At 43.8% G+C, this 16,189-nt stretch overlaps 1 protein-coding gene across 1 annotated transcript in view; it reads left to right on the top strand.

Moving 5' to 3' along the window:
* Nucleotides 1-13,935, top strand: part of LOC115084617 (SH3 and cysteine-rich domain-containing protein-like) — a 432,464-nt gene extending 418,529 nt beyond the window's left edge. The window contains exons 7-8 of the mRNA XM_029589704.1: nucleotides 3,105-3,183; nucleotides 13,627-13,935. Of these exons, the coding sequence (XP_029445564.1) occupies nucleotides 3,105-3,183; nucleotides 13,627-13,715 (168 nt within the window). The 3' untranslated portion in view covers nucleotides 13,716-13,935. The remainder of the gene's footprint in view (nucleotides 1-3,104; nucleotides 3,184-13,626) is intronic.
* The last annotated feature ends 2,254 nt before the right edge of the window (nucleotides 13,936-16,189 follow it).

The following is a 16,189-nucleotide window of genomic DNA, read 5'->3' as shown; positions in this document are numbered from 1 at the left end:
GTTAGAGGATTCCCTCCAAGGCCGCTCCGATTTCGGAGCGGCCTTGGAGGGAACAGGGGTAGGCTGCGCGGCTCGGCGCTCGCCGGCTATACAGAATTCATAGCCTTGCACGCGCCGATCCAGGATTTTAGTGGATAGGCGCGGCTCCGCGCGTATCTACTAAAATCCAGCGTACTTTTGCTTGCGCCTGATGCGCCAGCAAAAGTACGCCTATTCGCATTTTTTGAAAATCTACCCCATAGAGTGGGCCAGACAGGTTGGCAAGGAGACCAGAATGCAACCTATCAGAGCAAAGAATGTAAGTATTTTTCTAATGCAGCCAATCGCCGCTCTCACTCAGTGCTCTGCGACGCTATTCCTCATGATGCAGCACTATTTATACATTAAGCACGCTGCATGCCATGCACTTTCTTGGCGGGGATGGTCTGGGGAGGTGGTCTGGGGAGGTGGCTGCACTCAGAGCAAATTTTGATGTTTGAAATCTGTATTCAATTGCTCGCTGCTTTCATAGAATTTTTCATTGAAAAAAATATTTCTTTGATTTGGCTGCAGTGCCGCAGCTAGCCATGCTTTATTTGACCGCATTTTTTTTTTTATTGATCTCAGACTGTCTCTATGTCTGTGCCACTGAGACAAGCTGCTAGCAGTGGCATGTTGCTGGTTATTTTTATATTTTACCCCTGGGGTAGGTCGCAAGCAGGATTTGGGTGTTGTGGGAGGGAGATATGTTCAATTGCTAGCTACTTTGATAGACTTTTCCATTGAAAAATATATTTCTTCCTTTTTGCCACTGTGCCAAGCAACAAGCCAAGCTTTATTTAACTGCAGTTTTTTTAATTGAACTCAGGCTGTCTCTCTGTCTGTGCCACTGAGACAAGCTGCTAGCAGTGGCATACACCCTTTACAATACAGCTGTGAGACTTCCCTCATTCCCCTGTAACTCCAAGCATGAAACACTGAGGTAGTTAACCCCGGGACAAATTCTGGATTGCCAACAAAGGGGATCATTTCAGAATCTGAAGTTGCCATCCCCCACCAATGACACATATATTTTCAGGCCATTAATACAGGTTTAATCGGAATATGATTTTTTATATTACTGGGTAAATCAGAATGCCGAACATGCATAATACCCATAGGGGAGTATGGAGATATCAGTTCACTAGCTAAGTTGGGCATGTCAAATTTAAACTCTCCCAAATGCCATTCCCAGCCAAACCTTAGTTGACAGTTAACACTGTAGAGATGAAAATCAGGCATTTTTAGGCCGGCCCCCCCCCCCCCATATTTCTTGAATTGAGTCAACTTAGCATAACTTATTTTTGCAAGGCTTACCCCTCTAAATAAACTTATTGACTAAAGAATGGAGTTTATTAATGTCTTTTACTGAAAGCCAACATGGAAGCATTTGAATTTTATATAGTAGCTTAGGAAGTAAAGACATTTTGAAGAGAGCACACCTACCAAAAAAAGAAATAGGTAGATCCCACCATGCCTGTAATTTGCTTGAATTTCTGTAATAGTATTGGCAAAATTCAAGCGTTATAATTTAGATAAGTCTTGTGATATAAGAACACCCAGATACTTAATATGAGAGGATGCCCATTGAAATGGAAAATGACCAGGTCAGGAGCGTTTAGTATCTAAAAGAAGTGGCAAGGCCTCAGATAGATTTACTTTTAATCCCGCAAAGCTCCCAAATTGTTCTATTAGTCCTAGAACAGTAGGGAGAGACTTGATAGGGTTCCTCAAAAAGACCAGCAGGTCATCTGCAAAAAAGCAGATTTTTGTTTCAGTTTCACCCAATTACAGGCCTTTTATGGTAAAATCATCTTTGATTTTTCAGAACCAGAGGCTCAATTGCCAACAAATATCAGAGTGGTGACAGGGGGTAACCCTGCCTCATTTTCCCACATAAGCCAAAAGGCTGTGAAACCTGGCTTGGTTATTGGCATATAATAGTGAAACCCAATCTATTAAGGATTCTGGAATTCCAAACATTCTTAAAACCCAAAATAGGCCCATTGCACTCTATCAAAGGCCTTTTCAGCGTTTAAACTAATGATGATACCATTTTCATTTTCTTTCATCTTGGATCCAAGAGCCACTATTAATTTTCTAATATTTGTGACACCATGTCTACCACATACAAACCTCGTTTGGTCAGAGGCTATCAGTGTAGGGATCACTAAATTAAGATGTTTTGCTATTATAGAAGTCAATAGGTTTTACCTGCATTAAGGGGTAGATTTTCAAAGGGTTACGCATAGGCTCGGCGGCGTGTATGTCCCGGGGCTTTGAAAAAGGGGCGGGGGCGTGACGCAGGTCCGGGGGCGGGACCGAGGCCACCGGCACAGCAGTTGTGCCAGGGATGGTGTGCCAGCAGCCGGCCAGCATGCACAAGATTAAATACTTGAAATAAGGTAGGGGGGGATTTATGTAGGGATGGGGGATGGGTTAGATAGGGGAAAGTGGGGGGGGGGAGCGGAAGAAAAGTTCCCTCCGAGGCCGCTCTGATTTCGGAGCGGCCTTGGAGGGAACGGGGAAAGCCATCGGGGCTCCCCTAGGTCTCGGTGCACGCAAGGTGCACAAGTGTGCACCCGTTTGCACGTGCCAACCCCGGATTTTATAAAATGTGAGCGGTAGCATGCTCGGTAGCGTGCGCATGTTATAAAATCGGGTGTACATTTGTGCGCGCTTGGTAGCGTGCACAAATGTACCCCACGCGCGCTGGTTTCAAAATCTGCCCCTTAGTGTACGTCACATGTATAAATGGGCTTTTGAAAGTTGCTACGATAGTATGTTACATTTATATTTTCCTTTGAAAATTACCCTATAATTGTGTACTTTTAGCTGAAAATTCACTCAGGTCAATTCACCCATTCTTTTTGTGAAACTTCCAATTTTACCAGCTTGGTTCCTGACTTGGGGGTTCTTTTATTATATAATTCCTGACTGAGGCTTTGAAAATGTGTCCCTTAATTCTGCATAGTCAAAAAAAGCACTTTATTGATTGATATCTCCAACTCAGTTCAACAAAGCCTCTTAGCTTAATGGAAATACATTGGATAATCTATTATTTCCAAACCTCTCTCTCTTCACAGACATTGGATCTGGCTGAAGTTCCTGAAGAAAGTGACGGGTCAAGTACCTTGGAAATGAATAGACCACGTAGTGACAGTGGTGAGTTACCATCTAAAACATTTTAGCTAAAATATAAAGTCCCCAATCATATTATAGGAAATTTTGAAATCAAAATTACCCTCTAAATATTCTCTTATTTACATTTCTTCCATTATTTTGAAGTGTATTCCCAGCTTATATCACACAATGCAATGCACAACAGTTATATTATTAGTCAATAAATACATTATTAAAATATACTAAATAAAATAGAATTGAAAACAAAAGTGATTAATAGCCCATATTTAGATTTTATAGTGAAAGGAATGCTCTCTCTTCTAACATATTTTGCTTACTTCTAAACATCAGTCCCAATTAAAAGCATTCTGGAAGATCTAGCTCTTGACCACCCTTCTAAAGCTTAGGTCATCTCCACATTGGTGGGCCTCTTAGGGTAATAAGTTGGACTAACATGGTGTTATCACTGAAAAGGCTTTATCCCTAGTATTCATCAACCTTGCCTCCGCTAATACAGGAATATTCAAGTGGTTCTTATGAAGAACATAGATGATGGATAATCTTCTAAAAGTTTAGCCTCTCTGCTAGAGATGTAGGGCCTAAGCCATGCAAGGCTTTGTATGTTAGACAAACCTTAAATTTAGCCCAGAAATCTATAGGGAGCCAGTGGAGTCTTAGGAGTAAAATATTCAGAAAAAGCACATTTTGTATCCATTGTAATCTTTTCAGAAGTCTTTGAGGAGCTCCCACATATAAATAGTTGCAGTAATCTACATATTACCAGTGCTTGGGTAACTGATGCTAAATCAGTTACTTCAAGACAGGGTTTGTATTGTTTGACCGGTCATGCTAGTCTCGCTAGTCAAAGACTCCAAAGGCTGCTTGCAAGGTAATGAGTCCCATGGATAATCTGGGGTCCAGATGGACCCCGAAATCTTGAATATTTTTACTAATAGGAAAGACAGTTTCTTGGTCTGGTTTCCCCGATTTTCCTATCCAGAACAGGCAGTTTTACTAGCATTCAGTTTAAGCTTATTCTTTCCCAACCATACAGAGATTAGCTCTTGCACCATATTATTGACATCTTCAGCCAACAGGAAGTACACATGGAAGTCATCTACATAGAAAAATGATTGTAAACCAAATTGATGGATAATATTACAAAGTTGTTTAATATAGACATTGAATAATATGGGAGAAAGCCATGGTGTTGAGTATGACTATTGTTCAAAAATGATGGAAACCAATCTAAAACAGTGCCTCTAGTTTATTGCGTTAACAGCACTTTTAATGTACACAAACAAGAGTTTCAATGGAAAAACCTGAGCAAATGAAGTCATGAGATGAAAAACTATTCATTACCTATTACTGCACAATAAATAACATATGTTAAAACACATAAATTAACACAGAAAAACTATGCATTGGGGAGGTATAGTTAAGATTTTGCAATAACGTCTGCATTACAGTCTTAACTCTAACATTTATATATTTATGTGAAAACTAATTAATATGGAACATCAATACTAGCTAATTAATATGTGCTAACCAACTTCAGTACATTGACCTCTAAAAAAGAAAAATCTGTGGTTATATTCTAAAGATATCATCACTTCTTTATAAAAGAGCTTAACAATGTTCATGTAGGAAGCAAGGTATAGGGATATGCAAACTGATTTGAACTGATCTTGGAATAGGCAGTTTTCAGCTCGATTCAAGCCTGAAGCATTTTTATGTGTCCCCAGGAGTCTCATAAAACATAGCATTTTTCTTGTTTTTGTCATGGATCTCATTAAATCCTATTTTGAATTTCCAAGGTACTACTGTAGATTTTGATGGTAAGCTCCTTTTTAAATCAAGAAAGGCTCTTGAATTTGAGAAACTGGAGGATTTTATGTAAATTATTAAAACAAATTTGCAAACTTTGTTCATAAAAGTTTTCACATTTATAGTAAAAGCTTAGGGGTAGATTTTAAAAGGTGCTCGTGGGAGTAGATTTGTTCGCGCAACCTGGCAAATCTACTCCCGATTTTATAACATGCGTGCGCTGCCGCGCGCATGTTATAAAATATAGGGTCAGTGCGCACAGGGCTGCGCAAAATTGGCTGCCTGTGTGTGCCGAGCCACGCAGCCATCCTCCAATTCCCGAGCGGCCTCGGAGGGAACTTTCCTTCCGGCCCCCCCCCCCCCCCACCTTCCCCTATCTAACCCACCCCCCAGCCCTAACTAATTCCCCCCCACACCTTTAATTTACAGGTTACGCCTGCCCGAGGCAGGCATAATTTGCATGCGCCGGCCAGCTGCCAGCGTGCCATGTTCCAGTCCGAGGGCTGGTCCGGAGGCTGCGGCCACGCCCCCAGAGCGCCCCTGGGCTGGAACCATGCCTGCGGCCCCGCCCCGGAATGCCCCTGATGATGCGCTGGCCGCGACATGCCCCCCAACACACCCTCCAGGAAAGCCCCGGGACTTACGTGCATCCCGGGGCTTGCGCGCGCCACTGAGCCTATGCAAGATAGGCTCGGCGTGCGCAGGGGATGGAAGGGGCAGCTTTTCAGGGGTTACACGCGAAACCTTTGAAAATCTGCCCTTAATACTTTGAGAATGGAAACAGATAAAATGTAAGTTTTACAGTTTATTTTGGAATTCAGGCAACTAAAAAAGGTAAATGGTAGGGCTATATTACAGATTTCATGACTGTAATGTTGATAACTGCTTAGAATTAATGATTTTTCAGTATATAAATATTTTAAATAAATAAATAGGGGTAGATTTTAACCCGGCGCGAACAAATCTACTCCCGATTTTATAACATGCGCGTGCTGCTACGCGCATGTTATAAAATACAGGGTCGGCGCATGCAAGGCTGCGCAAGATTGGCAGCCTGCATGCGCCGAGCCGCACAGCCATCCTCCATTCCTTCCGAGGCCGCTCCGAAATCGGAGCAGCGTCAGAGGGAACTTTCCTTCCGCGCCCCCCCCCCCCACCTTCCCCTCTCTTCCCTTATCTAACCCACCCCCCCAGCCCTGATTAATTCTCCCCCTTCCTTTATTTTACAAGTTACGCCTGCCCGAGGCAGGCGTAACTTGTGCGCACCGGCCAGCTGCCGACGTGCCATGTTCCGGTCCGGGGGTTGGTCCAGAGGCCGCGGCCATGCCCTGGAACACCCCTGGACCGGAACCACGCCCGCGGCCCCATCCCGGAACGCCCCTGATGACGCGCCTGCCGCGACACGCCCCCCAGGAAAGCCCCGGGACTTATGCACGTCCCGGGGCTTGCACGCGCCGCCGAGCCTATGCGAGATAGGCTCGGCGCACGCAGGGGGTGGAAGGGGCAGCTTTTCGGGGGTTATGCTCGTATCTTATGCACGTAACCCTTTGAAAATCTGCCCCATATTGTGTTACTATGCAGATGTTAGTTTTTTAGAACAGTGAAATTCCCACTCAAAGTCTAATGCAGTTTCCCAACCCTCCCCTGGAGACACACCTAACCATTCATATTTTCAGGATATCCATAAGCAATATGAATGAGTCAGATTTGTATACATTGGAGACCCAGAGTATGCAAATCTATCTCATGCATATTCATTGTGGAAATCCTGAAAACCTCACTGGCTAGATGTGCCTCTAGGAAAGGGTTGGGAAACACTGGTCTAACATTTCAAATGCTGTGCCAAGAAACAATATTTGTCTTCAAGAGAGTTGGTCATTCATTGATAACTTATACATTAGAACATGATGTATATTTTTTATTATTCCTTCTAGTCTTCAATTATAGATATTTTTAATATGATTAGAGATGCAATAATAGCTTTTGGGCATGCTCATTAGGAATTTGTGAATAATTAAAAAAGAAATTATGGGAAAGTTATTTAGGACCTGCTTTGACAGAATTTCTCTGAAATGTTTTTGTTGTAGACTAGACTTACTCTTCCTTGCTTCCAATGAGCAGAGGATCTCAGTTTTCCAAACTGACTAGCTTCCATGAGGTCAGGCAGTTTGATGAATTTGCCAGGTACTTGTAGCCTGGATTGGCCACTGTTGGAAACAGGATACTGGGCTTGATGGGCCCTTGGTCTGTCCCAGACATTTCTTGAGGCCTGCCCAAATACATAAACTGTTAGCTGACCCTGAAAACACTTCAGCATAAATAGTAAGCTGCCAAATTACTGAAAATAAACTAAAATGCAAATGGTGGCATTTTCAGTTTTAAATCATCCTTTTCCAGTAACACTGGTTTTGGATAGCCTGAACTTGTTATATCTTAGAAGCTAAGCAAGATTAGTCTTGCTAATACCTAGATGTGGGGAGCACTGTGGGTTGTATAAGACAGTGGCAAATGTCTGCTGAATTCTTCTGTGAGGGAATATACCGGAAACTCCATCAAACTACCTTAAGGGACCAGCCAGAGAGATCTAGTCGCCCAGGGAGGATCCCTATACCCTAACATAAGTTAGCAGGGCCCAGAAAGGTTAGAGAGGCCCCAGGAAGCAGGCAGGAACCAGGAATAAGCTAAGACCTGCTATGTATGATACCAACTGAATTTTGGAAGGGGGAATGGGGAGCGAGAGACATGAGCAAATATTCATGTTGTGGGTAATTTTCCATAGTGTGTGTAAGTCAGCACATACAACCAGAAGTATGTATACACAAAATGATACCTACATTTTATGAACTGTGTGGCCGGAGCCTTGGAACCATTGTACCGTTGCTCATATTGCAAGATTTTGATCCTGCAATCTGGTTTTAAGATACGTTCTTCATTATTAAGCTGAATAAGCCTAGGACTATTGTTTATAATGAAAAATTCATGATTTTGAGATTTGGATTCAAGCTAAGCTTTTTACTATTAAGTGCTATACGGTCGCACTAAAATTTAAGGAGATTATTTATAGGCATGATTATTCCTCAGCCGAATATGAATCTTGATTCTTGAACTTGTTAGCATAATCCCCTTTTTCTCCATTATTTCTTCCTTCCTGTGCTACATCCCCCCTGTGCTTCTGCCTCTGGCGCTCCCGTTCATACACCCTAGCCGCCAGTATCTCCTTCCTGTAAGTCAGTGGTTCTCAACCCTGACCTGGGCCCCCCCCCCCCCCCCCAGCCAGTTGGGTTTTCAGGATATCCACAATGAATATGCATGAGAGAAAATTGGCATGTTATGGAGGCAGTGTATGCAAATTTTCTCTCATGCATATTCATTGTGGATATCCTGAAAACCCGACTGGCTGGGGGGGTCCCCAGGACAGGGTTGAGAACCACTGCTGTAAGTGAAACACCAGGACCAGAGAGTAAGACTGCCTTTCACTCATGGATCACAAAATGTGGCCAGCATGTATTGTTTTCTGTCAGAGGTTTCAATATCTATTGCAACTGCTGCTGCAAGGAGTCCAGAAACGGCAACACCTCTGCTTCCATTCCCTCTTTCTCACGGAAACCCTCCAGAAAGTTACTATAGGGATGACGCCTCTGAAATCTCCCGGCTTGGCCGCCTATAGGGTTGTAAAATCTACCAAATAAAATATAGTTCAATACAAATACTATATATAGCTCATTAGAAAATTTGCTAGTCTTTGCATACAAAAAGTATGCATGTAATTTGATTCTCTGTATACTATTGTGCATGTAAAAAAGGCATTTCAGGGACAGATTTGGGGCAGGAGTTCAGATTTACACACATATTTCTGATTTTTAAAAATATGGGGCAGATTTTATAACCTGTGCGCGCGGCCTACATTTGTGCACGCTACCCAGCACACATAAATGCACGCCCGATTTTATAACATGCGTGCGCAGCCGCGCGCATGTTATAAAATCTGGGGTCGGCCCGCGCAAGGGGGTGCACACTTGTGCACCTTGCACGCGCCGAGCCCTGGGGGAGCCCCAATGGCTTTCCCCAATCCCTCTGAGGCCGCTCCGAAATCAGAGTGGCTTTGGAGGGAGCTTTCCTTCCACTCCCCCCACCCTCCCCCAGCCCTACCTAAATCCCCCCCCCCCCCACCTTTATTTCAGGAGTTACGCCTGCCTCTGGTAGGTGTAACTTGCACGTTTTCCGGCTGCCAGCGTGCCATCTCCCAGCACGGCCGCTGTGCTGGAGCACTTGGGACCGCCCTGGATCACCCCCAGACCACTACCGGACCTCTGCCCTGCCCCCGGACTGGCTTCTCACCCTCTTTCCGCCCCTTTTTCAAAGCCCCGGGACATACGCGCGTCCCGGGGCTTGCGCGCGTCGCCGAGCCTATGCAAAATAGGCTCGGCGCACGCAGAACAGGTTTTCGGGGCTATGCGCGTAAGCCTTTGAAAATCTGCCCCTATGTGCGTAAATCTACACACAAGTTAAGCCATGCCACAAGCAGGTGTAGCTTCATGCAGAGGGCTCTATATATGTACTTTACGAGAAGGTTGAAAGCAAAATTATATGCCTAATGTCACTTTGAACAATTGTGGAAAGTCTGCAGGTAAAAAAGTACCCACAGACTTTCCTATCTTTGAAAGTTACCCTTTGCCTTTACCATGTGACAGGGTATCCGTGCCATTGGCCAGATCCTGTCACATGGTAGGAGCACTGGATGGCCGGTGCCATCTTGTGCTCCTACCATGTGACAGGGGCTGACCAATGGCACCGGTAGCCCCTGTGACATAGTAAGGGCAAAGGCTATCGGCACCATTTTGATTACTGGTAGCCGATGGCCCGAGTGCAGGAGATCACTCTCGGACCCCCGCTGGACCACCAGAGGCTTTTGGAAAGTCTTGGGGGAACCTTCTGACCCCCACAAGACTTGCCAAAAGTCCAGCGGGGGTCCGGGAGCGACCTCCTGCACTCGGACCATCGGCTGCCAGTAATCAAAATGGCGCCGATAGCCTTTGCCCTTACTATGTCACGGGGCTACTGGTGCCATTGGTCAGCCCCTGTCACATGGTAGGAGCACAAGATGGCGCCGGCCATCCAGTGCTCCTACCATGTGACAGGATCCGGCCAATGGCATGGATACCCTGTCACATGGTAAGGGCAAAGGGCCATCAGCGCCATTTTGATTAGTGACAGCCGACAGCCTGGGAGCCGGAGGACAGCCCGGAGCGGGAGATCGCTCCCGGGACCCCCACTGGACCACCAGGTATCTGTAAAAAGGTTTTGGGGGGGTCGGGAGGGTGGGGGAAGCTAAGGTGTTACTTTTAAAGGGTCGGGGTGGGTTTTTTATCGGCTGGGGCGCAGCCGATAAACAAAATGCGATCGGGCCCGATGGAAAAAAACCCACATGTGAATCGGAACCGGAATCCGAACCGATCCCGGTTCCGATTCACATCTCTAGTTAATATACAAGAAAAATCAATAGGCAATGACCAGAATTTCAATAGATATCCGCTAAATTTTACTTTTATAAACACTTTCAGCAATAATTATGAGGAAATAATTAAGGGACTCTCTCTATTTTGCAAAAACCCTTTAAGTTGGTCTGGATCTAAAACCAGATATTTAAGAGATCCTAATTTTACTAAACATTTACACGGATACTGCAAAAGAAATGTGGCTCCTATTTCTAACACACGCTGTTTCTTTCGTAAAAATAAATTTCCGTCTCATCTGGGTGGCTTTTGCAAGATCTGAAAAGATTGCAAGCTATTGGCCATAAAACCTTTTTTCTAGAGCATAAAAAAACATTTTCATGGTCCATATTTTATGAGGTTCCAGAGCAAATACCACCAATAAAGTGGCACACCCCACAATATCTACTTGGGAATCCTGAAGTAGATCAGTTAAATTCTCTAGTACATTAGGCTTTACAGGAGGATTACTCAGATGTTCACCGAATCTTGAGGCAATATAAAAAACCTTGGTAATAGGGGAAATAGCTTCCTGTGATACCTTAAGTACCTCCACATAAAATTTCCTAAGCGTTTCAATATATGAAATAGTTGATGACTTAGGAAAATTTAGAATTCTTAAATTCAACCTTCTAGAATTATTTTCTAAAGATTCTAACCTACGCTGATTGAATTCATGCCCTTTAGTCAAAAGCATATCACTTTTTCCTAAAGTTTCACACTGTTTTTCCAACTTAGATATACGTTCTATATTATTCTTAATAGTTTATCAAGCCCCAAAACCTGAGGTTGGATAGAACCAACAGCCTTAGAAATATTTTCAAATTTAGTCCCAAGAGAAGCTTCTAAACCTTTGATAGCTGTCCAAAGTGTTTCCATGGTAATCTGTGCAGGTATCTCAGGCAAGTTTGGAGAAACTGTCAAAGCAGATTTCATCAGAGGATTAGAAGCCTCTATCGTTGCCTGGGAGCCTAATATAGCAGCCCCCCCCCCCCCCCCCCAGGAGAGACCTATAAGGCTCCATATAGCTGTAACTGGTCCTGCTGTGAACGTGCTAAAAGCATAGAGTCCAGTTTAGGTGGCAGGCGGAAGTCATGGCTAAGGGAGCTGGAATTCCCCGAAGTGGAAGGCAGGGTAACCCCTATGCCCAATCCAAGCATCCCTGAAGGTGTGCTGGTCCCCAAAGGTTGCAGAAACCCTTCAATAGTCGGCTGGGACACTGGAGGGAGAGGAACTGTAGGGTTGGAAGGGAGAACACGGACAGTCCCTTTCCTCTTCTTCCCCATACGAATTCAGCAGGTTTATGCTCAGTGGAAAAACAAAGAGGAGAGAGAGATGGACTTACTTGGAGGAGGCTTATAGTGACCAGAAAGAGCAGTAAGAGTTTCAGGGTAGGCTTGATAGATGTTCAAGTTAAAGGAAAGCCGCGCTGGTGGTGGCTGCGTGCCGCTGCGGGGCCATTTTAAGGTCCCTTTGATGTCCCGTGCTGATGACGTCAGGGCTCTGGGCCTGCCCTCGGCTAAGCCCCATCGAAGACCCAAGTAACGCTGCTCTCCCGGAATGGCTCTCACTTCTCTCCCAGTCCCCTTCCCTGTTTTCTAAGTATTCATCTAAAACACAGAGCAAAGGAAAACACTCCACTCCATGCTCTCCAGGAAATTAGATTTTTATCAAGTAGCAACTGCACTGACTAAAAATAAATAGCAAGTAGTGCATGATGGGCTGTGTAGTAAAAGTTTGATATAGTAATTTGATCACCTCGCATTTATTTAAGAATATTGCTTTGATAGTTTATGAACTTTAGTTTTAAAATAATTTTTATGATTATTATATATATGGCATTATTATTTTATAGATTTAGATTTTGGGGCAGATTTTAAAAGCCCTGCGCGCGTAAATCCAGATGGATTTACGCGCACAGGGGACTTGCTCACCGGCGCACCTTTGTTGCATAGGCAACCGGCACGCGCAAAGCCCCGGGATGCGCGTAAGTCCCAGGGCTTTGCTTGGGGGGCGCGTCGGGGGGCATGTTGGGGCGGCGCGGCATTCGGGGCGTTCTGGGGGCGGGGCCATGGGCGTGGTGCCGGCCCAGGGGCATTCCGGGGGCATGGCCAAGGCCTCCGAACCAGCCCCCGGGCCGGGGAATGGCGCACTGGCAGCTGGCCGGCACGCGCAAGTTACGCCTGCCTTGGGCAGGCGTAACTTTTTGAACAAAGGTTGGGGGGATTTAGTTAGGGATGGGGGGTGGGTTAGGTAGGGGAAGGGAGGGGAAGGTGGGGGGGGGCTGGAAAAAAGTTCCCTCTGAGGCCGCTCCAATTTCAGAGCGGCCTCGGAGGGAACGTCGGCAGGCTGCTCAGCTCGGCTCGCACAGGTTGCACAATTGTGCATCCCCCTGCGCGCGCCGACCCTGGATTTTATAACATGCGTGCGGCAGCACACGCATGTTATAAAATTAGGCGTAGATTTGTTCGCGCCGGGTTCTGCGAACAAATCTACGCCCGTTCATAACTTTAAAAATCTACCCCTTTATGCTTAGTCATGATATAAGGCTTTGGTTCTGTTTTTTAACATTTTTATATTTTACTTTGTTGCGGATGTTTTAGAACAGCACTGTTAACTTTTATATTGTAATTTATTGGGTTCCTTATTGTAAACCGTTGTGATGGTCTATACTTATACGACGGTCTATAAAAGCTTAAAAATAAATAAATAAAAGTGATGTCAAACGTAAGTGGAGAGTGAGTAGAGTATATAGATGATAGCAAGTTCCATGGACTAATGGCCCATGGTGCCCATTATCCTGACTCTGACAGTGGCCAGTCTGGATCAGTTGGAAATACTCAGCAGATCCTAATGTGGAGATCCATTCCATGTTGTTAATTCCCAGAAGTTAGAGGTGGGCGATTCCCAAATCTGCCTGGCTAATAATAAATGCAGAGAAAAATAATGTGCTAATTCAACCCCTTTTTGTGGTTAATAATGGTTCATGGAGCCATCCTCCAGGAATTTGTTTAAACCTTTTTTAAACCCAGCTAGATATAATCACCACCATCATATGTAGAAGTTGTTTGTTTGTTTCTTTTTTTTTTTTTTTTTATTTCATACAATACATCTAATATGGTACAATTCAGAAATGACTCATTTCTCTTTCCATCTCTCCTCCTAGTGTTTAGCTACTTGGAAAATGGAACAGAAAATTTCAAGGAAGAGCAAAGGCCGAAGAACATAAATTCCCCGATAAAGGCAAGAATTTAACACAATATAATACCTCACTGTACCGTCCAGTAGACATTACTAAGCATGGGATCACACTTAGTCATTTCCAGAGCTTAAAGTATGAAAATCTTCTTTCTTCGTACCCCGATTCGTACAGCGGTACATGAGAGCAGGGACTTGGCTCAGCCACCTATAGTTCTAGGATTGTAAGAAATGTCACGTTTCAATTCTACAGCAAGACATGGATGATCGGAATGAAAACTGCAGTTCAAATATTAGTGTTTGGTAATCAAATATGGATGAGAATTTCTAATAAAAAAGATGATAGGGCCGGCCCGGTGCCTCACTAGCACTGCTATGTGCTGCAATGCAGAAGGCCCGGGTTTTCTGTCCCACACCCCAGGTTGTCAGAGGCTGGGGATGCTGTGGAGGCAGGATTCAAAGCCCCTGGGAGGAGGAGAGGACATCGCAGTCCTTGCTAATGGTGACGCCTGGCTGACATGTTTAAAGCGCCATGATACTGGTTTCCAGAAGGGGCCCTGGTGCATGGCTCCCAGTCTCAGGACCATTGCTGCAGTGACCAGATGATTAGCAGTGGAAGGGTCCTGTTAAAAGAGGCGGGTAGAAACCCGAATAGTTCCAATTCCCAGCACTGATTCCAGTGGAGAAAAGGAGAAAAGAGGAGTTTCTGGCAGAAATTTTTAAAAAAGACAATAGACATAAGTTTCTAAAGTTTCATATAATATAGAAGTTTTTCTTTAAAGCAGTGGTCACAAAGTATGTATATGATTGGGCTTCATGCTGTATTCATTTTACTGACCTTTTATCTAAAATATATTATATAAACAAAACCACTGATATTCCACTTGTTCATAGCATGAGTCCTCTAGATCACATTTGGCAAATTTTGTGAATTTTGGTTTAGCAGTTTTCATTATGATCATGTGACCTTGGTCATTTCACTATCCATTGCCTCAGGAACAAACTTTCACTTTACTTTTCAAAGAAGTTATGTATGTAAAATTAGTATATACACACGTAAGTAGCTTGTCTATATGCAGTTTTATAAACATTAAAAGTACATGCATATTTTCAGTTTTGCGTGCACATTTACCTGCACAAAAAGGGGTGGTCTAGGGATGTTCCTGGTCAGAGCCAAAAAGAACATGCATAAACTGCTATTTTATAAGAGATTCATGCAAATACATTAGGCAACTTATTTGTGCATTTTAATGTCTTCTAATTATCTAGCACAATTGATATCAGACACATCTGTCTGTTGTCTGTCAGGTTCTTATGGCCTGGTTTGGCCTCTGTTGGAAACAGGATGCTGGGCTTGATGGACCCTTGGTCTGACCCAGTAAGGCATGTTCTTATGTTCTTATGCTATTGTTGGGTGGGCGGTCTGGGTGAACTGGAGGAGTTCAGGATGAAGTACTAGGATGGTCTTGATGAACTGGTGGAGGTGTCAGCAAACTGGTAATTTCAATTATGTGTGCATTTTTTAAAATATACTTACTTCATATAAATCAGAGTTTTAGGAAAACAAGTTCTATTTTCTTTGCATGTAAAATATACATGTGTATGTTTATAAAACAGGTAGAATACACAGGTAGATTGCTGATATGTATGCATAATGAAACATATGTCAAATAGTGCAGGTAATCAATACTTACAAATTTTAACATGTGCTATTTGACCTTTTTCAACAAATAATTTTGCATTTGTGAAGCCATTCACAAAAATTAAGCAAAATCACAAATAAGCAGAAGAATCTCAGCTCATTTGTGATTTTGGTGTAGCATGATTAGGTGCACAGCAGCAATTTTCAGTGAAATTTAAGTATGTCTCAAAGAATTGTAATTAAGTTTTTTCATGAAAAAAGGAGAATGTGATACAGATTGTAACATAATGACACAGTAGAAGATGGCAAAAATAGACCAACAACACTATCCAGTCTATGCAATTATTCTGGTCGGTGTTGCCAATGATATATCCCTGCCATTAGCCACTTGTAGGATAGGGATGTGCATTTGTTTTTAATGAATGAAAAAAATGTAACAAATGAGGCTATTTTTGGATGGTTTGAAAGGAACAAACCAAATATAGCCTGTTACAAAAATACCCTGAATTTGTGGATATTTTCGTATTTGTCGCATTAAAAAAAGGGCCTCCAACAGGACCAGACCTGGTCCCTGAGCCTGGCACTGGGGCCCTGCACTGAGGCCTTGTTGCAGTATTAAAGGATGCTCCTGGTGGAGGAGTAGCCTAGTGTTTAGAGCAGCAGGCTATGACCCAGGAAAACCAGGGTTCAAATCCTGCTGTCACTCCTTGTGGTCTTGGGCAAGTCACTTCACTTTATGCTGCCTCGGGTAAGCCCTATGGGGATAGGGAAATACCTATAGTACTTGAATATAATCTGCTTTGATGTACACTTTAAAGTGCCAAAAAGCAGAATAAAAATCTAAATCTTAGACTCTGTCCATGCTGGGGCCTGGTCCAGTGCAGAAGCT

Source organism: Rhinatrema bivittatum, chromosome 2, assembly GCF_901001135.1.
Source record: "Rhinatrema bivittatum chromosome 2, aRhiBiv1.1, whole genome shotgun sequence".
NCBI classification, from domain to species: Eukaryota; Metazoa; Chordata; class Amphibia; order Gymnophiona; family Rhinatrematidae; genus Rhinatrema; species Rhinatrema bivittatum.
This window is presented reverse-complemented; position numbering and strand designations above follow the sequence as displayed.